This window comes from Ammospiza caudacuta, chromosome 19, assembly GCF_027887145.1.
Source record: "Ammospiza caudacuta isolate bAmmCau1 chromosome 19, bAmmCau1.pri, whole genome shotgun sequence".
Classification (NCBI taxonomy): Eukaryota; Metazoa; Chordata; class Aves; order Passeriformes; family Passerellidae; genus Ammospiza; species Ammospiza caudacuta.
Window position 1 is genome coordinate 5,802,696 of NC_080611.1, and position 26,989 is coordinate 5,829,684.

At 46.6% G+C, this 26,989-nt stretch overlaps 1 protein-coding gene across 1 annotated transcript; it reads left to right on the forward strand.

The window, feature by feature from the left end:
* The first annotated feature begins 3,193 nt into the window (after positions 1-3,193).
* Positions 3,194-26,989, forward strand: METRNL (meteorin like, glial cell differentiation regulator). The gene is made up of 4 exons (XM_058817307.1): positions 3,194-3,436; positions 8,917-9,305; positions 25,336-25,395; positions 26,042-26,989. Exons 1-4 carry the CDS (start codon positions 3,324-3,326, stop codon positions 26,356-26,358), a joined length of 879 nt encoding a protein of 292 aa, XP_058673290.1. The 5' UTR covers positions 3,194-3,323; the 3' UTR covers positions 26,359-26,989.

The window sequence follows — 26,989 nt, forward strand, 5'->3', positions numbered from 1 at the left end:
GTATTCCCGTGGGGACAGCAAGGCAGAGTGAGACCTTTCAACAGATTAGCTCTGCCGCAGTGTTTAAAGCAGCTTTGAATGTTCAGCTGAGATGTGCTTAACCCCAAATGCAGCATCTGAAGGTGCCCTTCCTGCGCCTTCCAGCAGGGTCCCAACTTGGCAGGGGGGTTTGTCCCCAATAATGTAAACACAGCCATGCTTTGAAGAAAATTTAAATCCAGACCTGAGCTTGAGCCCATCTGTAATCACTACTTGATTTTGCTTTCCTCAAATCTGTGCTTTTGAGTACTGAGGAAAATGAGTCATCTCTCCTTTAATAGGTTCTCCTCCTGCTCTTTAAAATCCTTAAAAGTCCTTTAAAATCGCTGCTCTTTGTGCCTGGGTCGGTAGCCGCGACAAGCAAATATTTAAAGTGAATTTAGAAGGAAGTGTCTGAAGTGACTGTGTAGAGTCTCATCTTTGAGTTGCTCCTTGAGGAAAGCAGTGGAGCTTTATTGGGGTTCAAGTGTTTGAGTGTAGGGAGCTGCTTCCAGAACCTGTATCTCCAGTCCTGCCACATTAGGTCAGAGTAGTTACTCAGTGACTTCTGTTTTCAGAGGAGTTTAAGTGAAGCCTTTGCTGCAGAAGATTTATATTTCCATTCGACATTATACAATATTTTCCTCCCAAGATTTCAGTGAAGTTCTGCTCTTTCTGAATCGTAAATGAAAAAGAAAAAAAAAAATTACTGTTCAGAATGTTCTCTCTTGAAAAGATGTTTGCTTTTCACAGCTCAAACAGAAAACAGCTCAGTGCATCCAAAAGCTGCCTCACCCTTTGAGCGTGTTCCCAGATCTCAGCCAAGAGCACTACTATGGAATAGCTGTGAGTAGCCGGAAGAGCATTGTAGGGATTGAGATGCAAATGAGCAGAGCAAGCAGCCCCCTTCGCTGCAGAGGTTCCCTATCTCCTGCTGCCCCTCACTTTTGAACTGGGGGAGGCTCAACCTGGGCTTTGCTCCCCAGCCACGATCCCTGGCTCTGCACCCACAGCCCTTGGCTCTGCAGCCACCAGCCCGGGCTTTGCTCACTTGTGAGGCTCAGGGGATGAAAACTGTGTCAGCATCAGGAAGGCGTGGAGGACAGGAGGGGCTTTCAAAGTCCCCGTGTTGCTTTTCTGGGTCCCGAGGACTAAATGCCACCGCTTTCTCTGAGTTAAAAGGAGGGGGGAATAAAAGGCAGAGGTAGTAGCCACTGCAAAATAGCACACTCTGTTCCCTATCTTAAAAAGTTCACAGTTTTCAGGCAGTTTCAAAAGTTCCAGGGAGTAATGTGAGCTGCCTGGGCACTTGTTTGTTTTATCAAATGCAGGGAGTTCGAATATTGCAAAGGAAATCAGATACAGTAGGTTGGGGGGCGTGCAGGGGGTTGCACATATAAACACTCTGAGGAATAAAGCAATACGGTGTTTTCTCTGTATCCTTTTCTTTCCAGTGTGAGGGAAGGAAGCAAAACATTCTAACAAAACCTCCTTCTAAAGAAATAATCAACGCACTGAGCTCTAAAGCCTGCATCCCTGCACATGACTGGGAGAAAAAGGCGTTTTGCATTATTGCATGTTGTCATCACTTTGCTCAGTGTTGTCCCTCCGTGCTAATTACATGTTTACATGCATTGCATCATTGGGCGGAATTACTGTAATTATGTTAATACTTCATAATCAACAGAACACAGTACCTGTAATTTACCAAACAAAAAGGACATGAAAAGCTAAACCCGCAAATGGAAAGGGATACATTGCAAAGGATTTAATCCTCGGTGCAGCAGCAGGCAGGAAGCTTTCAGAGCTGGAATATCCTGCTTCAGCCACTGGATGCTCTCAGAGGCACCAGGGCACTTTGCAAGGTGTTTTAACAGGTACTAAGGAGGCTAACAGACCAAACTATGAACAGGGTGTAAATGTTTAATGCTCATTCATGAACTCTCACCTAGCAAAATCAGTGCCCTTCATAAAGCTGCATGGCAGACTCATGAAATAGCAACAGGAGACCAAGAAACTCACTGATCTGGAAATATTTTAACCCCTCTCCCTATCTGTGGATGTACAATAACAATCTCAACCCTCTTGTTTCTTCTTTGAAAGAAACTATGTGGCACCTGGCATGTCAGAGCAGAGTGTGTGTGCAGCTGGATCATTTCCTCCTACCCCCATCCGTGGTTTTTCCCCCATTTATCTTGGCCCGGGTAGTTTGGGCTTTAGGCTGATTCACCCCCTGCACTTCCCTCACGTCCTGGAAGGCTTCTAAGGGTCTCTGTCACTGAGGGTTAAGTATCTGAAGTCAACAGCGGAATAACCCGGGACATTAAACAACACAGGGAGTTATCCCGAGTGGTCATTAAGTGGTGAAGAGTAATACAAATAATATCGAGTCCCAAGTGCTTCCTGGTAAGTGGAGACATAAGAAAGTTGCAGCAAAACCGTCAGCCTTCATCTACCAGGAGCCGCGCCTTGCTGGAGATCCTACTGCACGCTGAGTCACCTGCTGCAGCGAGTGCAGGGCGGGCACTGGGGCTGCACCCCGGGGACAGACTGCGGGCACCCCCGGGGACAGGCTGCAGGGTCACTGCGGGCACCCAAGGATGCACTCCCAAGGACAGGGTGCGGGTCACTGCTAGCACTCAGAGCTGCACCCCCAGGGTATGGCTGCAGATGACTGTGGACACCCCTAGGGACAGGCTGCGGGTCGCTGCGAGCACCCAGGGATGCACCCCGAGGAACAGGCTGCAAGTAACTGCGGGCACCCCCGGGACAGGCTGCGGGTCACTGCGGGCACCCCCGGGACAGGCTGCGGGTCACTGGGGGCCGCCCCAGCGCAGAGAGCGCATCTCAGTAACTTTCCCTTTGGTCGTGCCCGTCATCACCCCTTCCTACACAGGGCAGCTCGGGGGAGCCCAAGCAGGGCGGGGCCGGAGCGGAGCTCTCACCCCGGCCCGGGATCTCTGCCAAGGGGGCTCGGGGCAGCCCGGGAGCGGCCGCTGTTCCCGATCCGGCGCCGCGTTTTGCCGGCGCAGCAAGTGCCGGCCTTGCCGGAGGAGGAGCGGCGGGAGGGGGAAGGGGGAGGAGGAGCCGGCGCTCGGCCGAGCCGCTCCCGCCCCTCAGCTGGGAGCCCGCAGCCAGCGGGTGCGAGCGGCAGAGCCGAGCGGCGCCGCGCCGAGCCGGGATGCGGGAGCCGGGCGTGGGGTAGCCGCGCCGCCCTGCCAAGCTCCCCCCACCATGTAGGCGAGCCCCGGTGCCTGCGCATCGCTCCCGCCGCCTGCTCCGCGTTCGCACCGGCCCGGGGGACCATGCGGAGCGCCCCGGTCTCCGGGCTGTTGCCGCTGCTGCTGGGGCTGCGGCTGCTGCTGGGCGGCGGCGCCGCGGCTCAGTACTCCAGCGACCTGTGCAACTGGAAGGGGAGGTGAGGGGCATCCCGCCCGGGCCGGGGGAGCGGGGGCTGCCCGTCCATCGCCGTCCCGCCGGGGGAAGATGCTGATGCCGAGCACAAAAGGGAGATTTTCCCGCTGTGCTGCCCAGCCCGCGAACGGGGCGGCGGAGAGCCGGGGCAGGGGGCGGCTCTGCCTCCCTCCATCGGTCCCGGCGGGCTCACCGCGAAGAGTCGCTGGGCAGCGGCCCCGGGCAGGGAGGGATGGAGGGGCCGGGGCGAGCTGGGCTCCCCTCGGTGGGGCTGAAGGACCGGGGCGGGCTGGGCTCCCCTCGGCGCTGTTCGGGGGGCTGGCAGAGGGAGGGCGGTGCCGAGTCCGCCGTACAGAAGTTTCTCCCCGCATCCATCTCAGCGCTCCGCGGAGGCGGCGCCCGGGGAGCAGCGCGGCAGCCCCGGCTCGGAGCGGCGCTGGATGCGCTGCACCTGCGGAGCGCTCCCGCTGCGGCCAGCGCCTCCCTCCCGGGGCTCTCGCTGCCTCCTGTCTGCTCCCTTCCCTTCCCTTCCCTTCCCTTCCCTTCCCTTCCCTTCCCTTCCCTTCCCTTCCCTTCCCTTCCCTTCCCTTCCCTTCCCGCTCCCTCGTCCCGCGGAGATGATGCTGATGATGATGGTGATGAGCTCCGGGAGCGGGGGCTGGCACAGCGGCCGCGCTGCTGATTTATTCTAATTGCACCGGTTGAGAAACCTCTGCAGTTCTCAAGTGTTTATCTCCCAAATTATCTTTCCTTTAATTGCTTGTAATGTGTTTAACGCGTGTGGTTGGGTCTGTGACCTTCTCTCCTCTTTATAGTTTTAAAAAAGCAGCTCTGCTCAACTAGCAAGTGTTGCTGGGTCAGACTTACTTGAAGAGTAAAATGGTTCAACTCTAATGCACTCTTCAGATCTGACTTTCTCTAACTTAAAAGTTTGGCCGGCCTATATCAATGGAGTGTTTTGGAGTAGAGAGAGTTCAAAGTGTGGAAACAATTGGATTGACTTTCAGCATCGTGATTTCTTATCTCTTACTATCTGAAACGTGGTGCTTCATATTTACTTTTTATTTTTTTGCATTTTTTTTGATAATCGATGCATAGTTAATAGCAGTGAATCCACTTGAAGATGAGTCTGCATGATAGGGATGAAACCTCTGGCAAACTGCTAATTTGTCATTTTTCTTTACACAAAAACCAAACCAAAACAAAAACCAAAACCCCAAACAACCCCCCCAAAAACATTTAAAATACTCCCCTGAAAATGCTGTACCAAAGCATTCCAAATCCTCAGGTGGACCATACCACCTGCTACTGCAGCAAGTATTTTAAAAGAACGGTGACAAACCCCTGCAATTCTGTCCTGTTTTGCTGTTATTTTTGCCCTGTTTTCTTAGAGCAAGCAGTGACCCCCTCATGTCACCTGAGCAGGGTTGGAATAAGCAATGCCCCCTTTCAGCTAAGGGGGTGTGGGCTGGGGGGAAGTGAAATCTTGTAACTGAGTTTGGGATGAGCCTGGAGATGCCAGCTTGGATTTACTCACCTCTTGTTGTTCTGGTGAGCTGAAGTGGTGACAGCTTTGTGATGAAGCTGTTGGATGAGCAGGGAAGGAAGAGCAAAGTTTAGTCTGGGTGGTTTCACTTGTGGGAGAGTTTCAGAGTTCAGGTGGGTTGGAGTTTTGGGAGGGGATAAAGTAACCCAGGCAGACTTAGGCCTTACTGGTGGCAAACAGGTATTGTCAGAAATGCTGGCAGTCTTAAGGCCACTCAATATAATCTGACTTGTCCTAAAAACACAGCACTTGGGAAGGAAAGTAATTTGATGCACCAGTAAATATCACTAATTAAATATTTTAGTGTGGATACTAAGAGTTATATGAGTTAGAAAGAACGTTTTAAATGCAAAATATAATATTTTGAAGTCATGTGATGATTTTTACCTTGACTGTTAGGAAAAGTTATGAACTTTAATGTCAGACATAGTTTTTCCCTACAGTGGAGTCATGTCATCTTCTGTAGTAAACCTGAAGGTGTTTTCTCCCCTTTATATACATGTCTATGTTAAAGCAACAGTCTTAAAACCAAAACATTCTGGATGTGGGGCTTTTTTCCCTATTAGCTTGTGGAGAAGTGATGAGCTTATACCCCTGAGCAGGATGAAGAGCTTCACTAGGATTCCTCTGGAGGCTCCCAGGGAAATCTGATGCAATGCACAGCTTGACACCTGCAATTTAAGTACAAGCCATAATAGCATCTTAATAAATAGCTTGTCAGAGAGCTTCCAGGAAAGCTTTGTCCAGGAGAAAGCAGAAACTTCTCTCTGATGTGTCCAGTTATTACTTTTGCTGTAACTTCAGGATTTTGTGCTGCAATGACCTCTTGATGTTTTGGGCAAAAGTGCTTCAGTGTCAGGCTGAGACAATCTGCTGGCCTGGCATGTTTGAGTGTAGAACAGAATTCAGCTCTTATGTGGCTGCTTTTGTCCATCAGTCTTGCTCTTGGTATGGTGGATGCTCTGAGGAATTCTTAATATTTTCTAGACTGTCATCTCTTGTTAAATTCTCCAATTTAGGAGCAAAAGTTCCCTGTGTTCATTGCAGGGTGCAGGGAGGACATGGGTGCTTGTAGGGCTCTTCAGCACATCTTCAATGGAATAAATAAATAACTGAAGTAGATAGTGTGAATATTCTTCTGGCTCCCTTTTTCTTTAAAAAGCACCTGTTCCACATTGCAGCATAGCAGCTCACTGCAGTGATGCTGTAACAGGTTTTTCAGGGCAAACATAAGGGGATGGCTGCAGCCAGAAAGGGAGAAGAGCAAGGAGACAGAGGCAGTGGTTCAGGATTGCTATGAGGAAGTAGCTGTAGAAGTAGATTGTTATAGAAGTAAGTCCCAATAAACACACACATTTAAAGTGGGTGGATGGCTCATCCATCACTGCAGCCATGGAACACCTGCCCTATGTCCTTGCCATATAATCAAAAAACCAAAACTCCAATGAGTTTGGAGAATCAAAAGGCTCCTGGGTCTCCATTGCTGTGTGGGCCTGGTGTGTGTGATGGGTGAGAGCTGAACCTGGTGTTGAACAGTCTCAGTGTGAGGACAAGTCATCCTGGCTGCAAGCAAAGTGACAGGTTTTACTGGATGATGATGATGGTTGCTGTTAAATAATGTGAACATGTATTTTGAAATCTGCTTAACTTTTGAGTCATCCTTTATTATAAGGCTTAATGTGTGCAGGTACTCGTGCTTGATGTATCTGTCTAATGGCATCACTCTTGCCTGTGGGATTTAATTGGCTTTCAGAAGATAATTTCAGAGTCCACCCTGTTTTCGTTTGAACACCATGAATGTTTGAACAAAATTAATGAAGCTTTTTTTTTTTTTTTCTTTCCTCTGGCAGAAATTGACTGCCTCAGTGTTGCTGGGATCACTTGCAACAGAAGTTTCACTGCATGAGTTCAGAGTTTTGCCCCTGGTGTCTTCCTTCTGTTTAAGCACTCAGGCTGGAATGTGCCAGGATGAGTCCTGCAAAACCTCTGCAGCTTGTTTTGATGTCTTGAGTAGGGACAAGTGATGTGTGAGGATAACTTTCTGCCCCTTTGCTGAAAGATAACTTTTACACTGTTTAATTTTGTTTATTCGCAGCTTGCACATAAACAGACTTCTGTGTTTTCTGTTGAGTGGCATCATGTGTGTGCTGTGGTGAAAACTGATTTTGTGGACCAGATGTGGATTTACAGTCAACTTGAAATATCCCTTTGCAAGTAAAGTTTCTTGAATGTGTTAAGTACTACTGAATTTGAGGGCAAGAGTCTAAAGGTTAAAAGCTTGTCCCTCTTTCCTCCTCATCTGTGTTCTTGATGTGGCTTTCAAGATTCTTCAAAAGCACATGTTTGGAGGCTCTATTGTTATTAAATATGACTTTTTTCTTTCTGAGCTTCCTCGTGTAACCTCTATCAAGTAGGTCACACCGACACTCACAATAATGAGTCACGTCAACAGTAAATGCAAACCATATGGTTTGGGTTTTTTCCCTTTTACACATTGCTTGTAGTTACTTTCTAAGTGCTGACTTGAATTTAGACCCTGTTCAGTACCCAAATATGTCTTTGGGATGGGGAACTGTGTATTTGGAGGTTTCTGCTGAGGAACCAGACTAGATGTCATCACTTGCACTACACTATGTTTTTGCCACAGATTTCCTGCGTAACCTCAGACTTAAACCTTTAAAATTATTTTTCTTCTCATCTTGGTTCATCTGCCTACAAGTGGGAATGTTGGGAAGCTTCCCTAAAATCCTGCAAAGCAGATCCATGAGGTAACAAAGAGTCTGGTTTTGAGCACTCTACAAGGTGCTCAGAGCATAGGAGGAGAAACAAGCTTGGTGGTGAAGTGATTTGCTCATACTTGCTTAGGAGGTTTGTGACAGGACAGAGACTGGGCCCAAAGGATTTTTCCCTAATAACCCAAATACTGCAGCAAATAAATCAGGCTTCCCACAGCTTGTTCCTCCAGCTGCCTGCCCTGTGCAGTGTTTTAGGGCTTTGAGTCGCTCTGGCAGAGAGCTGGTGGGCTTGATCCAGCATCAGTGATGGGCAGCAGGGGTTGTTCAGAGCCATGGGGATTTACTGCTCATCCTGCTTAGCAGCTGGCCCTGGGACCCTGTTGTGCTCTCCTATCCCATCCCTGTGGTCCCCGTGAAATGGTTGTTGGGCTGTTCATTTTTGGCCATGGTAAATGGCCACGTGTTCTCTTTCTTGCTAAACACAGCTCTGGGTCTGCTCGTAGCCCACCAGTGAAAATGACAAACTGAGCTTAAACCTCATACTGGGTAGCAGTGGAGGAACAATTCCTACCAAAAAAAAGCAGCACATTCAGTGCTTCCCCAGCTATGACAAGGGACAGAAGTGTCTCTTCTCCTCTTCCTACCTCCCAGTGTGGGGACTGGGGCTGCCCAGCTGGGCAAGAGGGTATCGGTAGCACGCAGAGCGTTGCTTTTGCTGCAGTTTACAGGGTGAGCTTGGCACCCCTCCCAGTTTCAGATCCATTGGGAATATAGACTTGGAAGGGGAACAAAGTACTTGGAAAAAGGTGGAGTCTGATCTGTGAAGCTGGAGAACATGCTGGATTGAGCCACCAGGAAGGGAGTTAGAGCCTACGTGTTGTACTCAGTATGCACAGCTCAGCTGATGGGCACTACCTGAGCCTGTAGTAATTTAATTACTTTTGATCATGTGCTTATATCCTATTTAATTTTGAAGCCTATTACTAGTGGTTTGACATTTTCTTCTGGGGGATGATTTAAAATTGTCCTGTAATATTAAGGTTGAAATGTTGCAAGAGACCTGCACTGCTGAGCTGGATGGGCCAACACCCAATGATGTCCTGGGCTTCCTGCATTTTTTGCTGCGTGTTTTGAAAGGTTTGACATTCCCATTGTTAGCTGTGTTGTTTCTCTAACCTCCTCTTTCTCTTTTTCTTCCTGCAGTGGTTTAACCCACGAGTCTCACAGGAAGGATGTTGAACAGGTCTACCTCCGCTGCTCCGAGGGCTCCATCGAGTGGATGTACCCCACAGGAGCTCTCATAGTCAACCTGAGACCCAATATCTCACCTGCCTCTTACAAACACTTGACTGTTTGCATAAAGCCCTTCAAAGACTCTGCAGGAGCAAATATTTATTTGGAAAAAACTGGAGAACTGAAACTCTTGGTGCGAGATGGAGAGCGCAGCCCCAGCAGAGTTTATTGCTTTGGCTACGACCAGGGGGGGCTCTTTGTGGAGGCCACTCCTCAGCAGGACATTAGCAGGAAGATTACAGGCTTCCAGTACGAATTGATGAGCAAGGGGATAGCAGCTGACTTGCACACAGCTTCTGGTGAGTTCTGGGGCATTGTCAGACTCCCACTCCTGTATTGGATGTGTAACAGATGGCACAGAGAGAGAGTGAGTGAGTGGGAAAGTGGCTGGCTGCGAGTTTCGTGTGCTTTTAAGGGCATGTTTTATAAACAGAGCTATTGCAGAAGAATTGATTTGGTTTTTGGTTTGTTGTTGTGTTTTGGAAGCTGGTGGCATGGGCTGAACTCCAGTGATTTGTTGAGGGCCTCAGTGCAGGATTCTCCCCTTGCAGGAGCAGGGTGTATTACAAGAGCTGGCTTTACCCTACACTGAACTCCTGGACTTCCCAGCCTTGCTGTTACACTTTTCTTACTACTTTTTTACTCAGTTTTTAAGACCCCACTGCATGTTTTGAATAATAAACATTTGAACAAGGAGGCAATCCTTTTCCTCAGTGTTTTTTTCCCCTTTGCAAGTAGTGCTACTTGCTGACCTAATTATTGCTTTTTCTGTTGTGTTTTTTTTTTTTTATTCAAACAAGGAAAATGGTGTGTTCCTTCCTCAGCTCTCCTTATTACACTCTACTGAGCATTACTGTGTCATAGCAGAGCTCTTCAATAGTTTTACAGGACAGTGTTGTCTTCTCTCTCAACCATTCTGAAAAACAAGTTTTGTAGGGAGGAGTTTTACTCCAATGAAGAACTTATAGGAAACAGGAGTGGACAAACTGAAAGATCTTACAAGCCTGTAAAGTCTGGTACTAAATAGCATTTGGAACAATGGCTGTAGGTGTGACCTAAGTGTGCTGAGCAATTGGACAGTTTGAGAAGAAAACCTGGCATTTGTGGAGGATGACAGGGTGAAAGGGGAATTCCCTTTAGATAGGGGATATCTGGTTCAGGCATCTTACCCAATCAGGATTGCCTCTAGCTTTCATCCCCAAAACCAAGGAGGGGAGATTTCCAGAATAGCCCAAGGAATTGCAGATTTAGGGTAGTTCGTCTTAGTTTATCTCAAATGACTGCAAGGATTTCAAGGTTTAGGAATTTTAAGTGAGGAACCGATTTGTTTCAACCAGATTTCTCTTTTGAAATGTGGGCTGCCTTTGAGAAGAGCCCTCAGAGCACACTTGGGATGACTCAGCCCGGGGTAAAGCCGATGTTCAGTGGGGCTGTGTGGATGCTGGTGCCACATGCTCTGCCTGAGATGCTGCTCCATAAGCAGTGCTGTGCCTAATTAAACTGCAGCTGGATCTTCCAGGGCTGTCTTCTCTGGGCTAAGTGATTGCAGAACTCGTTCCCTCCTCTCCCCTCCCCTCCCCTGGCTCCTTTCCACACCGGGCTCTGGGTTGTGTGTTTGTGTTTGTGCAGCCCTGCCCGTGTAAATGTTGTCACGCCAGCTCGGATGGGGCTTTACTTTTAGTGCAGCTCTGAGCTGGGCTCAGGGCTGATGCAGTAACCTCGGGAACTGACAGGTGGCAGCTTTGCCATTGAAACAAAAAAATATAAACACAAATATTTTAAATTTGAAGTCACTTCCTTTCCTTTTGCCATGCTCACAAGCGGTAGCTTATTATTGCATTCTGCATTTTAAGCAGACTGTTCTGCCACATCCAAAGTTGCTGTAAATTAAGTGGGGTATCTCTGCTGAGCTGCTTTCCCAGTAAGATCATTTGTGCAAAGATGAATACACTGTGCAGAATGTCAGCTATGTAGTAAAATTCCATTGCAGAAGACATTAAATACATTGTTTAATCAGTTATTTGGAGAATGTTCCCAGATTTAGTGCTGCTTTCTCTGTCAGGCTGTGAGGATGGAGACACAGACAGGCTAATGAGAAGTCACTTAGACTTACTAAGAAAAGTCCTGTGCTCTTTTATTTTCCAAAAGAGTTGAAATTGCTTTTGCATATAGTGAAATAATATGACAGAAACACAGCTTCTCACTGCTGGGTTTAGGCTGCACTTAAGTTTCTCCTGAGTTTTGCTCATTGAGGACTTGCTGCTGACATCCTTTACCAGCACCAAGTGCTGTGTTTTCAGAACTAAATGCTTTTCTTTACACATAAAATCTTGGAGGTTTTTAAAGCTGATGGGGGTATTTTTTCAGGGACGTTCAGAAGTCAAACTGAGGACTGCATCCAATTACAGCCTTCTTCTTTAATAGGCACATTAAATCACTTTTTCAGTGACTGCTGTATTTTCAGCTGTAACAGACACTGGTTAAGTTTCAGTGCTGTCTTATGAAACAATGTGGTGGGGAATCTGCTCCACTCTCCAAGTGTCTTGTTTGGCTAGAAGAAGCTTTTTAATAGTTCATCAGCAGAGCCTTCAGGGCAAACTGGGGCTCTCTATTGTATTTTAAATTATTTCTCTTGCCTTTTTTTGGATCCCCAGACCCTGGGGAGGGGCTGTGCAGGGTGAAAACACGGTGAAAATGCCATACATGACTCTTTCCACTACTCACTTCGATGAGCACTTTTATTTTCCTATAAATATCTGTATGTCTGGGGGAAGTGCCAAATAGCTGCCTTGTGAGGCTTGCACAGAGCAATATATCTGAGGCTCTTTGCAGCTTGTGGACCTCCTTTCTTCTGGAGCTGCTTCTAGTTTTTCTGTGAAACCTCAGACTAAATGCTGAGCTGCTCATTTGGAGGGGGAGTTTACAATCACTGAAGATTTTTTCCCCTGGAGAGGAGGCTCAAGTCAGAGGCAAGTGCTGACCTTAAAGGAGCTGAAAACTGGGTTCTGCATTTCCCACCAGCCTTACTGCAGTCCCTTGTTCACCAGCGTGGCTGATGTTTTTGGCTGCTGCTCTCTGGAAAAAGAGGCTGCTGGGTCTCAGTTGCAGTTTGACAGAGTTGAGCAGAGCTGGCAGTGGGTGTGAAGAGGTGACAGAGATGTGAGATGCTGTTGTAGATGGAGTCAGAGATGTGCCGGGCAGAGGAAGCTGCAGCGCTTCTTCTGATGGCAAAGAGCTGAAAATGGCAAATATTGCATGATTTCCTCGCTATTTCAGATGCCTATCATAAACGACCCAGGTGTGGGGCTCAGCGATCCAGCCCTTTCCTTGTGCAATAACTACTTGCTAACAACTTCTCCCCGCTTTCCCTAAATGCTGGGTTTTTTCCTGGTGATAATTGTTGTACCCTGCCCTTGAATTTACTCTCTCTTCCTAACCTGGCATCCCAGCGCTGATTAAAGGGTGTAAGTCATCTGTTTAATACTTTAATGACCTGTTGTGTCCTTAGAGTCCTGACATTGCAGGGTGCATCAACAAATCAACAATGCTTGGCATGGTGCCTGTGGTTTAATTAGAAATCCTCAAGTTTTATTAGTTTGCAGCCATTCTTTCCCACTTAATCAGAGTCTAGCAAATAATTCAGTAGAAAACATATGCAGGTTCTGCATTGCCCTTTCCTTTTTTTTTTTTTTTTTTGGAAAAGTTGAATGATACAGGGCATTCTCAACAATTTTCTCGATTTTGGGGACTTAACTCTTTTCTTGGCTATGACTCTGCATTACCACAGTCTCTCAAAATTTTCCTAACTGTAGGAAGAATTTGTGCTGTATTGGTAGATTTTAATTCAGGTTGCTGACATCTGGTATTGGAAGTTTTTTACCATGATAGTAACAGCCAAAAAAGTGCTTTTCTGTGGGGTTGCACTTTCTTAAGATGGGAAGAGGAGTGAAGGCAAACATGCCTGACATCATTTAGTGGGAGTAGTGCCTGAGAAGGGTCACCTTGACGATTCAGGCATCTGGATGAGTGAGGTCTCTCTTCATATCCAAAGTGATGGTTGACTGAAAGTGCTTTTGATTTCAGATTAGGCTTTGGGCTGCACCCCTCTATCATTGCCATCCACACTGATGGTCCATTAACTCCAGCTCATGCTCTGCAGCCTCAGTGTTTGCCCCAGTGAAGAACTGAGGCGCTGTGACATTTTGGCCTGAGGCCACTGGAGAATCAGCAGAACTTGAGTTGTTGAATTCTGTTGATTCTAATCTTTTCTGCTTGTGCAGGAAGAAAATACTCTGAGGATCAGCCATGCTGCCCATGCTGACAAAGAGATGGAGGTTTTGGCAAAAGGGGTCTGGCCATGAAGTCCCTATAAGTTTTCTGAATGTTCTGACCCACATGAACTCCTCAGTTGTGTCTGCCTGGCACCACAGCAGACTGCTTGCTTGAAATTTCTATGAAAGCTGTGAAGGTCCTTGAGAATAATTTACTTTTTCAGTACCTCACCTTCTGCTCAACTAATCTGAAGCAAGAATCTGTAGGTTTGAACAAAAGTTTTGGAGAGGAAGGTGAATCCTCCTCCCTGTCCCACCAAAGGAGCTTTATTTTGTTACTTTAAAGTCTGTGTTTCAAGAGCTTTGGGTCCAGCTTTGTTCAAGCTGTGCAGTTTGCTCTTCCCGTTGCACACTCATGGGGTGTGTTTAATTTAGTTGTCAGAGCTCAGGGGGTGTATTGAAAGTCTTTCATTACCCACCTGCTTCTGTGTAGTAAAGAAGTCAAACTTTAACAAAAATGCTCCTTTATCTTGATGGCATCTACAGATTTAGTGCAGATTCTATTACTGGTTTATATGTTTTCTTTATTAATGGGTACCTGGCTGAGAATATGAATACACAGGAGGTACAACACTGGTGTGGGTATCTGAAAAACAAGGCAAAACTGGATAAATCCAGTTAAGTAATTAACAGTATTCAGCTATTTCCTGTATGCTGTAATTCACTGTCCTGAGAAAACAGATCAGAAGTTCAGAAAGCTCAGAAGTCTTTGGTCTGTACCAGTGTTTCTGCTGACAAATGGCTTTGTAAAGCACCCTTCTTAACTTCTGATCTTTAATGCAGAGTGTGTTTGGCAGAGATGGGGCACCAATCTGCCCTGTCTCTGCAGGTATCATCCCAGGGCTCTGTTTCATTCCACCTTGTATGCTCCTAGTCTGATGCTTTCCTCTGGTTCCTCACAAATACCCAATCTTTAGGTTTTTTTTTCATTTTTGGAGGCTGGATGTGCTGCTTAGCTTTGTAAGCTGAGGCAGCAGATGGTGGAATCACAGAATGGTTTATTTGGAAGAGATCTTTACAGTCCACCCTGTGCAGTGTGCAGGGACACCTTCCCTGGACCCCATTGCTCAGAGCCCCACCCAAGCTGGCTTTGAATATTTCCAATTTTAGGGCACCTACCACTACCCTGTGCATGCTGTTCCAGTATCTCACCATCCCCACACTGGCGTGTTTGTCACTTCTTGTCAGAGTGGAAACTTTGAGGTGTTTTGTGCCAAGGCTGCTGTGCCCTCTCTGTGCCAGGGTAACCCTGGCTGAGCTGCTCGCTGCTGTGGGCAGGAGAGGTGATGGAAAGGAGCTCTTGGAACACTTAATCTGAAAGTCCCCATGCCCTTTCTGCCCAGCACAGGTTCTGCCTGAGTAGCTGTGACCATCTGAGATGTGGGCACTGCCCTGTGTGGCAGAGAGGGAGCACCACTGGGTGCTGCATGGGCTCTGTTCCAACCCACCCATCAGATGAGGAAATTGCCTTGCTTTTATTCTCCCCTCCCTGTTTTCTGTGCAGGTTAAAACTCTTGGGATTGAGGGGTTAGAGCTTAAGGGTTTTTAAGGTTCTTTCCAACCCAAACCATCCTGTGACTCTATGAAGTGCACAGAATAGGTTGATGCTGCATTCCTCTGATTTGGGGTTTGCTGGAGAAATGAATAATAAACAACCAATGAATAATAAACAGCCAAGCTGAGGGATCTGCCCTGTAAGCCTGAGCACACCTTGCTGGGTGGCTCACCTGTGCACCTCAAGCTTTGATGATCTGTTTGACTTTTCTCTAAAAGGTCATAAACAAGTTTTAAGAGAAAAACATCAGAAAACAGCCTTTATTGCAGTTTCTCAAAACACACTTCAATTAGTGGCTGTATAAGAGATCCTCCTGACACTCATGCTCTGGGATACAATATTTTAAATGGGATTTTTTTTTTTTTTTTTTGGATGTGTGCTCCCCCTCCTTGAGAGCCTGTCCATGAAAATATAACCAGCTTTCCCTAACCCTAGTGTGCAAAGAACACCTTTAAAGCTAGTTTTTGAGGGCTTGCCACTGAGCCACGTGTCATGGAGCAGCACCTAGCTGGATCAGGCTGGCTGCTCTCTAACACTGCCTGGAGTGGGAATAATTTTGAGAAGCTGGAAACCTGCTCCTATTATTCATGTGCCTGAATTGGTCAGGTTTGTGGTGAATGATTGACTGGGTGGGAGAGTTTGAGAACAAAGATTTTTATTTTTATTTTTTTCCCATGTGGAATGGTTTCACAGTGCTGCTCTGATGCTCAGGGAACGCACACACCCATACATCACCTGGGACTGAGCAAGGGTGATGTTCTGGGGTCTGAAAAATGTTGGACTAGAAAGAAAACCTTCATCAAAATTGGGTGGATCCCCTAATTTAATTTCTCCTCACAAGAAAAGGGCTTTGCCAGCATCTTCTCTGGCCCTGCTTGTCCTTTGATGTTGGACGGGAGCTGGTTTTGCAGTGGGCAGAGGAGGTGACAGTGGGGCTGCAGTGATAAATACACAGCTGCAGGGGACAGGGGGATAGAAAATAGCTTATTTTTGCTAGACTGGCCACGAATGCCGTTAGCTTATTTCTCAACTCAGTGGGCAGTCAGAAGCAATAAGCAGTCAGGTGTATTGTCTGGGCAGCTGGGGCTCTGCTCTGCCCTGACCTTTGTGTACCACCAAAGATGGTCCCACAAACAGAGCTGCAGTCCAGCCCAGTTGCTTGGCAGTCTTTAATAATGCTCTGTGCTTGCTCTGCAGAACTGTTTAGTTTGCTAATTCCTGAGGCTGGAGTTAAAGAAGGGATGAGAGGGCGGGGAGGCTGCATTCCTCTTCCCACTGACTGAAACGTGGGCCAGATCTTTCCTGTGTTGGAGTCTTGATTTGCAGGACAGAAAATCTCTTCCACCTCGATCTGTGCTAGAAGCCAGCAAATATTCACTGAAATATTGCACAGACACTTGGAAGATATCCTGGACCTAAAGCTGTGATATGCTAGGTCTGACCTTGGGAGGTTTGATACTGGCTCAGAAAAGCTGCTGCCCCAGAACAGCCTTGGTCCAGTTAACCTTTCTTCAGGCTCATATTTGTGGAAGGACTTTTTGGTGTGGGTTGTACAGGCACCTCCTGACTCCTTTATGGGATTTGAGCATTAACTCCTGCAATGGGCATCACCTCAGGTGTTTGCCCAGATCCTTTCTGTGCTGAAGCCCTGCAGTGATCAGAGGTGCTGGGAAATGCACACAGAGCTGGTCTGGCATCCATTGCCCTGTCTGTCCCCCAGGATCATTCCTGTCTCTGCCCACCAGAACTGCTGCTGGCTTTGCATCAATTGCTTCTATCTGCAAGTGGGTGTCAGAAATTTGGGAGGAAAAACTTGATCCTAGGTAGAACTGGTGAATGGGCTTGATATGACCAAGCAGGATGTGCTTTTAAGGAAGAAAACTGATGTATCTCGAAGCTTTTACTGTTACAAATGACAAGTTTTAAGTAGCCTTTTAAAAGGTTAACTGGACAATGTTACAGCAAGGAAGATCTCTCTCTGTGCAGATGTAGCCCCTCCACAACCCTTCTCAAGATTAGGCTGATCAAACAAACATGATTTTATAATGAAAACTGGCCATGGTTTTACAATGAAAACTGTCCTTCAGAGCTCTCCCACATACCAAAAAGAATTTGATTTCTAGAAACAGGAAGGAGAAGGACCTATGTGGGGCTGAGTGCACATATGCTTCTTTTCTTTTTTTTTCCTTTAAAGACTCACTTAATCTTTGATCTGTCTTTACTCCACGCTCAGGGTTTATCTTTAACCAGCCACTTGTTTCTTAATTCTATTCCTCTGCTCCATCAGAGGCATTCATGGTCCAGACCGAAGGGGAGGGAAGGGTTTGTGTTGCTGGCAGGGCTCCAGCCTGGTAGTAGGTGCTGGCTCCAGCCCCTCCTGCAGCCTGGCAGGGGCAGGGAGAAGTGCTTGGCTGCACAGTTTCCCCAGGGCAGGGGAGTGAAAAACACCTTACTTGTTCATTTTCTGCTGTGCAAGCCCTGCATGACAGCTGAGCTCCGTGTTAGCTGTCAGAGACAAAGCCCAACAGGGCATCAAAAACTGAACAACTTCACATTTTCCTGGATCTGACCCCTGAGAGCTTTTACAAGGCTTTGACATGATGTTTGCTTTAGAAGAAAGAAGAAATCTTTCCAGAGTGAATTTTGGGAGGGGATGAGCCAAGCCATGAGTCTCTGTGGGTTTTGAGTCAGGGGAAGCATTTCCTCTGGTCCTGTGTGGCAGGGCTGCAGTGCTGGCACGTTCTGGGGTGACAGCAAGGGACACTCTGCCCCAGGGGATCACAGGAGCCCCTCAACCATCCAGAGGCACCTCTGGCTCATTTCTCCTCATGCTTCCCACTCCTAATCCCCCTTGGGCAGTAGAGGTAGGTTTGAGGAAGGAGGGAGGGATTTTCTGTGAGATAGTCAAATAGAGCTGCTTTTTTATGGCTTTATAGTGGTGGCTTGTGCCTGTAGAGCAGGAGGAATTCCCAGCAGTTATCTTGCTGCCATCTTTTCCCTTTAAATGCAGTTAGGGAGGGAGAAGAGGAAAAAAAAAAGAAAAAAGCAGATGTGTACAGGTGCTGCTTGCACAGGAACCTGGGCTGGGGTGGCTGCAGAGACACTTCTGCTTTGCTGAAGTGCAGAGAGAGGAATTTAAATTTAACTGGACATCTGATCTGCTGAGTGGGGCTTTTTGGACACAATATCTTGCAGGCTTGACAGTAACTGAGGGTTTTTCTAGAGCTGTGATGCAATGGGTAAGTGTAGGAGCTGGGCTGGGATCTGGCACTGGTCCTGTCACTACTCTGTCTCTGCCCACCCCAGTGCTGGGGTTTGCCACAGAGGAGGAAGAGGAGGGACAGCCACAAGTGTCTTGAAGCTGTGACATTTTTCATCCTTTCTCCTGGCTTGATGCAGCTCATGCATGGAGGTGGAGTTTAACAATGTTTAATGCTGCTTAAATAAAAACTGCTCTGTGGGTTTTTCATTCCTTTTGTTTTGCTTTGGTTTAAATTTTAAACAAATGGCTGTGCTTCAGGCTGACCTTTCAGCTCATTTGTTAGAATGAGAATGCTGCATCTTGGAACAGCAAAAAAGCATCAATCCCAAAGGATCCTTACGTGCTCTGTGTTTGCTGAGCCAATTTCAGTTTGAAAACTGTTGCAAACAGAGCTTGCCTTGTACCAAATCTCTTCCTCACATTGTTTACATAAATAGTTAATCTTTGGTACTTAGGGACTTTAATACCCTCTTGGAAGACAGTTCTGTGAAAAGATAAATTTCTGGTTTATGATCTCTTGTCCTAACGTTTCTCAGAACACAAAGGTCATCACATCTCTAATAGTGAGGTTTTACAATATGCTTTTTTTATTCTTTCTTTGCAAGAAGGAAGTGGTATTGACTCGATTCTCTTGTCACAGTCCATGCCACAGCCTGCAAAAGTCTGCATTTCATTAAATTTATTTGCAGGTTTAAACTGTTCTTGGCAAGTGTCTATATTTTCCAAGTTATTTCTGGAAACTTGTACATATGTGCAAGTTGAACTGAGTGTTAGAAGGCAAGGAATGGGATTTGACACTTCCTTTTCTGGAGGGGTAAAATCACTGTTGTCCCTTCTTCACACAGAGAGCTCAGGGAAGGATTTCCATTGCAGCATCAGGATGTTGTTTCAGCTGCTCCACCACCACCTTGTCCTGTACCAAATCTTGGCTGTGAGAAGAAGGGAATCTTTTAGTTTTGTATCTGTGCCCGTGATCCTTGTCCCAAGTTGTCTCTTCTGCTCAGCACAGGGGCTCAGATTGACTTTCTAGCAAGCAGGGGGATGAACATTTCTGCCTTCAGAAGAGCACTAAACTCTCATTATGTTACTCACAGCATTAACCTTGTATTCATCAAAACACAACTTCGTTGTGGCCTTCAGCACTTAAAGGGGGCTAACAAAAAAAGAGGAGATTGTCTTTTTACATGGGCAGATAATGATAAGGGGTAACAGTTCTAAACTAAAGGAGGAGAGATTAAGATTAATGATAAAGAGAAATTCTTTGCTCTGAGGAGAGGGAGGTTACTGGTGAAGCTGTGGTTCCTCCACCCCTGGAAGTGTCCCAGGCCAGGCTGGATGGGGCTGGGACCAACCTGGGACAGTGGAAGGTGTCCCTGCCCATGGCAAGGGGTAGGAATGAGATGATCTTTAAGGTCCCTTCTGTCCCGGGCTGTTCTGTGATTCTGTGGTCCCATGTCTGAGGTTTATCGATCCACAGGGCTGGGAGTAGGGCCAGTCCAGCTCTCCTGTTTGTTCCCTGACTTGCTGTTTTCCTACTGACACGCTGGAAAAAGTGCAGTGCTTGCAGAAAGCCCTGTAATCCTACCCCATCCAAAGACAGGAAAACCTTGTAAAACAAAGGAGTGATGAGAGAGCTCCTCTGTGTGTTGTGACAGGGTGTCAGTAATTTCCAGCCCAGCTGTGGAGAGGCTCTTTGGTGTCTCCTGGCCCTGTTTTCCCCACTGTGTGGCTGCAGGTATTGTGTTCAATGCAGGTGTGCTGGATGCAGCTCTGCTGGCCCCAGCTCCAGCCCCTTCTAAATACAAAATGCTCTGACAGAGCAGCTGCACTGATGTAGTTCTAGGTGGTGTTTCAGTGTGGGGGTTGTGAGGGTTTTGAGGTTGAGTGTTGTTTTGGCTTGCTCAGGAAGAGCTTTCTGAGGTGGTGAGGAAAGTTGAGGTGTATCAAGAAAAGGAAAGGACTAGTCACAGCCTGGTAAACCAGAGTGGTTATCAAATTCGTGTCCACCTCCACTGCAAAGCAGTTGTTTTTTTTTTTGTCTTGGATGTGAGCTGTGATGAGAAGTTTGCTTCATGGAAGAAATGCTCCTTCAGAGGGGAAGCACAGGCATACTTAAGATTAAATAATTAGCAGGATTTATTTCACTTTGTAATTAGTTAAAGCAGGATCAGGCAAGATTTATTATTTTTTTCTTCCTCATATGATGTTTGTCCCTCTGTCTCTCATCTAAATCACTGGTCCAGTAATCAGTTGAGACATCATAATTTTTGCTTAGGACTCAGAGAAACGACAGAGAAATGCACCATTATTGGAGAAACCACATCTCTATTTTTATAATCTGCTCTAGGAAGTCTGCACTCTGTGTTTCCAGGAAGGAGACTCATCCTATGATGCCCTTTCCAGTCTGGGTGCTGCCAGCAAGCGCTGCCAGTTACAGAGCTGGCAGCAAGAGCTGGAAAGGTGTGGGTGGGTTTTTTTGTTCCGTATGAACTGATGCTGATGTCAGGCTGAGGGCAATGGGTCTGTGGCCCCACAGGGCTGTGCCTGGAGGTGCTGCAGTGCAGGGACTGCAACAAGACCCATCTGAATGTCTTGAAGAGAAAAGACTTCTTGTTTGAATCAGAAAAACGAACAGAAAACAACACTTCAGCCCTGCCTGGACCTCCTTGGTAGCTCTTGATGCTTAAAAAGGTCTGATTGCTCATCAAAGGCTTGTTCAGAAGTACTGAGGTGTGGGTGATGTGTGCTGTGGAAGAGCAGATAAAGAGCTCTGTGCTTTCCTCCCCCAGCATCCACACCTTCACCACACAGCACGCGTGCAGCCGCTTCTTCACCAAACCAAAGGGTATTCCTCGGTGAAGTGGTTTTCTGCAATTACTTTGTGTTCAACATTTTCACTTCTGCTTCAAATGTGTCTCTTCCTGTGTGTGCTGCTGGCTCAGGGGTGGCTGTTCAGCACAGCCTCTCTGGGGACACAGGATGGAGAAGGTCTTTTGGGCTTGCTGGAGTGCTGGGATGGTGGGTAGGGACCTGCAGCAGGGTTCTGATAGCTGTGATGTCGTGGAGTGTGTTGAGAAAAATCTGGACAGACCGAAGAAACTTCTTTCTTGTGGGTTGGAGGCTGGTTTTGGGGTAAGGTCAGGTCAGTCAGACCCATGGGTGGCTGTTGAAACACAAATGTTTCAAAAGAGGACCAGGCCCCTTCATGTGGTTTGTGTGACGCCTGCAGGCAGAGCCAGCACGTCTCGGTTCCATGTGTCCTGCAGGGAGCTGCCATCCTCCACCACGGCCCCTCCAGAACCCCACCTCCTCTTTTCCAGGGAAAGAAGGGTTGTATGCACACGAACCAAAGGAGGGAGGACTGGAGCTGTGTGTGTGAGCTGAGACAGGCCAGCAGCACCTCCCACCACTCTTTGGGCTGAGTGTAAACTCAGCACTAAAGGGGCACTTAAATTATCCACAATATTGGGGAAAATCCTTTCTAGACAGCTCAGCTCCCTGCTGCTGGCAGAGCTGGGAGCCACCTGAGGCTGGCATCTCCTCAGGGCACATCCCTCTCTCTTAGCAAGCATTTCTGCCTCCCTGTGGAGAGGTCCAGGAGAGGACCAGCAACGTGTTTGACAAAACTGTTGGCCAACAAGTGCAGGCTATTGTTAGCATCGCCTCGTCCTCCTCACTAACACCAGGTTCAGAGGGCAAATCGCTCAAAGCAGCTGGGACATGACTGCTGGCTTGTGAGGAATGATGTAATTACATCTCCCTCTGCGGGGAGGTGAATAGAGAGGCCTTTGGAGGCTCTGGGTGTTGGAGGGAGAGGGCTGCCTCAGGTTACTCCAGGTCAGGATACTGTCAAAATCCATCAAAGGCGCTCCCAGGAGAGTCGGCGGCCAACGTGCACAATGCAGGCTTTATGCCCCTGCTGCTGGAGCTGAGCTAGAGGCATCTGGGCTTTAGAGGACTTCAGTAAAATGTTGCTTTTCTATGTCTTTTTTTTTTCCCACCTCTCTCCTGCTGCTGTATGAATTAAGGCTCTTTGGCTCATGGAGTTTAAAGGAATTCGAGCAGCTGACGTTGATATTGTTGTTGCAAGTTCATAGGCTTGCTTTTGGATGTGAGAACCTGGGCAGCCCTCGAGACATCCCCAGGGAGTCAGGATCTGGCAAACACAGCTGCCTTGTTTAGTAACCAGGCCCAGTTCCCCAGAAAATGAACATCTTCACCTGCTGTGCATGAGTGAAGTGCTTTTCTTGGGGTTGTTTTTTTAAAATTTATTTTGTAATAGTTATAAGGATGCTTCCTGTTCTAGCCTGAGGTGTGTGTGTTATTTTGACCTATGGATGGAGCAGAGCACCTGCTGCCCAATGCAAAGGGAATGAGTGCTGAACTGCAGCTAAAGCCACGAAGTTTTGTGTTAAACACACAGATTCCTTCATGGCTGTGATTCAAAAGAAAGTGTAGGCATTGCCACCTCCTAAGGATTGATTTTCTTTTATGAGCCTTTGTAGAAATCAGGCTTTGGTTGTGGCCAGGGGATGTTATTTGCTTTTTAATGGTCCATTTACCTCAGCGGTAATCCTTCACAACCTGCTTTCCATCTGTACTTCCCTACCTTGTTTTTGCCACTTGCAAGATCTATTTGATACTCTGTGAATGAAGATGTGGGAGTTGTCCCACAGAGGAGGATTTTTGGTCTTCATCTGTCTGGAGCTGCAGAGATGGGTGGTGGAGAATGGTGGTTAAAGCAGCTCACATGCCACCACACTGCTGTGAGTCAGCTGGACCTGAAGCAGGTTTTAGGTAATGATCTAGTGTGAGCAATGCTGAGCATTTTTAATTTCCTTTTGTATTTAAAAGGCTGCAGGATTTTGCCTAGGGTCCACAATTAAAGTGATTTGATTCTGTGTACACATGGAGATTTGTTCATTTGATTTATTACTGTGTCAGTCTATTTAAATGGAAGGAACCACTTTTAAAGCATTTTGTTTTTCATCTTAAATGCTGTTGCTTGTGTTGCACTCCTTTGGAGAACAGAAATGCCTTAGTCATTTTGGTGTTTCAATTTTCTGACGGGGCTGGATGAACTACAGAGGTGTCTGGTGTAAACCAAGACTTTAAAAGGCTGAGATGCCTTTTTATTACAAGGTCTTTCGAGAATGAAATATCTGAAATCCAGCTGTGGGTTTAGAGGATGTCCATCAGCTGTACTTGGTTTTGGAGCTTGTGTCTGTGTGAAAATGCTGTGGGATTTGTGCACGTTCCCTCTAAGTCAGGTCCTCATTTGGTCAGAGGGAGCCTGGGGAAGAGGGATTTTTGCCCTGGATGGATTTGGGAGGTGCCATGAATGAAACAAATCCATAGCAGGATGTTTAGTGACTAACACACTGAGGCTTGCCCAGGGAAATGCTCAAAATGTGTGTGGATGTGGCACTTGGGGACAGGGGTTAGTGGTGCTAGGTTCATGGTTGGACCTGATGATTTTAGAGGTCTTTTCCAACCTGAATGATTCTGTGATTCTGTTACAATTTTCTTTGTCAGATAAAGCTTCTTTATTTGTTCTAGCCTCTGATCAAAATCTCTTGAGTCTAAAACTTGAAGTATCTTTAGTCTGAATTTATTCTCCAGTTATGTCCAGGCTTCATCTGGCTCTGCATTTCTCATTATATTACACATTTTCCAAACTTTTCTGAAAAAGAGAGCAGAAATAGTATGTGGGGAAAGAAGGGCAGGGAAAGCTGGCTTGTTTCTGAAAGCTTTGGAGGTATTCAAGCTTTACAGAAATGTGATTGATCCAGATGCTATTTTGTCCATTCCTTGTCTCTTCTTTTGGAGCTTTTTAAGCTCCTGGAATTATTCCTTCAAATATCCCTGCCCAGAAATGTGCATTTTACGTTTCCTTTAATCCTATTAAACAGCGTGTTACACTGTGTATGAATCATCTGACTGGAGCAAATCTGGTGGATTTGGTTCAATAATCCTTCTTTCTGGATCACTGCCTTTCTGGGTCCCTGGAAAAAAGAAGAGATGTGCCATGTCCTGTGTCAGAGGGTGGCTTGTGCTGTCTGGCAGGAGGGTGGCAGAGCACTGGAGCTGCATCTTACGGACAGCCTTAAATCTACTTTTAAGTGCAATGGATCAACTTTGGGAAGCAGGTGGGGGGAGAGGAAGGCTGTGACTATTTGGGAATCTAAACTAAGTGTTTTCAGATGTGGAGGCTCAAAAACCAAATATTTTGGGGGTGGGTTTGTCTTCAGTTTGGTGGTGGGCGGTGTGATGGAATCTCATTGTCCAGTCACCTCCAGTGGAGCCCTGCTCTGCTGGAGTTGTGCCTGTGCTGATCCAGGGTTTCCGTTTTCCTGGGTGATGTGTTGAGGTGACACCAGGTGACAGACAAGGTTCTGATCATTGTGCCACCATGGACAGACTCACTGAGCAAGGCCAGGCAGGGCAGATCCTGATAATAAGCAAATTCCTGAAGTCAGCAGGGTGTTATAGAAACATCTGTACTGCAGCTACAGCACCTTCTCCTCAGAAATATCTGGCTGAGTACAAAGAGGAGCCACATTCTTGCACTGATTAGATTAGTGCAGATATCCAAATGTTTCCAGCAGTACAGGAAATGGTCTTTGTGCTGCTTGAGCTCAAGCAGATATGGGCTCGAGTTTCCTCTTTGCCTCAACGCCCTCCAACACGTGCCTTGGGGTTTTTCCCTCCCCTCTTTGCCTCCCCCACTCTGTAACCTCCTGGATCTTTGATGTGGTGATGACTAAATGGCCCTACAACACTTGATAGAAATGGTAAGAGAGGAGCTTTGCCATCAGAGTACAAAAGATACATGATCTGAAGGCTTTTGAGTGAATTTACAGCAGAGCGCTCTGCAAATGCACCCAGTACCAAAACAGGTTTTGCAAAAGTGCAGTGAGTGTGTGCAGTGTTTGCTAGGCAATATATCCCAGCAGGATTGGTGAAGAGATCCCTATTCCTGCTTAGGTACAAACATCCCATGGAGGCTGTAGGGTTAACTAAGGTTAGCCCCACTTCTTGTGGTGGTAGAGATGCCAGGCAGATCTTTGGAGTGATTGTGCCATGCTGTGTTTGTCAGCCACGTTTAAATGGTTTATTTACTTAAATTGATTTATTTGCTGCTGTCTAGTCCTTTGCTAATTGTCACCCTTCCTGTGCAGCTCCCTGCCGACCCTGCAGTGACACTGAGGTCCTCTTGGCTGTCTGCACTAGTGATTTTGGTGAGTTGCTGTCTCCCCAATCCCCTCTCCTCCCACATACACCAACAGACCCCTCCTCACAGCTGGCAGCCCCCACCAGCACTAAATGTCCTCTGAGAGTGCTCAGAGGAGCTCAGAAGTGTCTGCCCTGCTGGCACCACCCCAGCGTGGACAGAGTGACCCAGCAACCATGGTAGAAGGTCAAGGATTTGGGTGCATTTAGGAGAGGCCATTACTTCTTGTTGGTCGACTTGACAAAACACCAAAAGTTTCACTAATTGTCCATGCTTCCCTTTTTAAAAGGGAAATTGGCATTAGCTGGATCTGTAATGGTTGAAGAACAGAAAGTAGGTTGTCAGGGAGCATTTAGCACATATCTTCTTGTTATTATTCTTCATGATTAATGCTATTTTTACTGATGTAATTATTTTTCTGTTTAAATTTAATATGTGGGTGCCCTTTGCTGGACAGATTACAAATATAAACTATAAAAAATGCAAATATATTTGGAGGTTACTGGATAATCTTAACTTTCAGAATAACAAAGGACCAAAACTTGGGCTGCTGTAGTGAGTCAGTTCCCCTGACTTCACAGGCCTGAATTTGGACCAGGATCTTCCAAAGCATTTTTGTGTAATTAATCCTTAAAACCTTTTTCTGTTTCCAGTGATCAGAGGCTCCATTCAAAACGTAACGAACGAGGCAGAAGAGCAAGAATCCATCATTCACGTTGGTGTCAACAAACTGTACAGGCAGAAGAGCAAAGTCTTTCAGCTGACAGGGGAGAGTGGGAACTGGAGAGGACAAATAAAGACCTTGCTGGAGTGTGGGGTGAAGCCAGGAGATGGAGACTTCCTTTTCACGGGACGTATGCACTTTGGGGAGGCCAGGTTAGGCTGTGCCCCTCGCTTCAAAGACTTCCAAAGGATGTACAAAGAGGCAAAAGACAAAGGGCTAAACCCATGTGAGATTGGCCCAGATTGAAACCCCCTGTTTGGCCGAAGATCACTTTTAGCATTTGGCCAGGAATGTTTTCCTGGCTGCAGTGGGAACTCTGAACAAACCTGGTCACTGAGGCTGGACAGAGCTGGAGGTTGAGACCCCACAGCCTGCAGTGCTCACAGGCTCATGGAAGCAACAGAGGTACGAGCTCAGAGGGCTGCCAAGCAAGAAACGCTGGATTTTTAACCAATCTTGTCCTTATGAATTAAGTTATTATATTTTTTTAGTGACTTCCTTAGGAAAACAAACAAAGAAAACTCCCATGTCTTAATAAAAGAAAAAAAACCCAAATGAAAGCCAAGATGCCTTTGTATCTTTTTAATACTAATTTTTAAAAATGTCTTAAGCTGATGTAGCATTTGGTATGGCATATTCTGTATAAATGGCCAAGAATGTGATAGAGCACGGTAAAACATCTTAACATTGATGCTTTGTAAAAAGCTTGGTGTACAATTCAAAGTTGTTTCTTATGACAGAAATTTATGGAGCCAAACTCTTATGTGTGTGTGTTGGTTTTTTTCTATTTGAAAGAATGTACAGTTGCCACCTGCAATTTTTTGTCCAGGCTGGCAAATTCTTTCCATTCCAGAGAAATAAAGGTCCCTGGATTTGA

Bases quoted from the DNA above. Each gene is read 5' to 3' on its own strand.
- METRNL (XM_058817307.1), top strand. From the start codon at position 3,324: ATGCGGAGCGCCCCGGTCTCCGGGCTGTTGCCGCTGCTGCTGGGGCTG. The intron at 3,437-8,916 runs GTGAGGGGCATC...TTCTTCCTGCAG, and splicing joins CTGTGCAACTGGAAGGGGAG to TGGTTTAACCCACGAGTCTC. The intron at 9,306-25,335 runs GTGAGTTCTGGG...CTTCCTGTGCAG, and splicing joins TGACTTGCACACAGCTTCTG to CTCCCTGCCGACCCTGCAGT.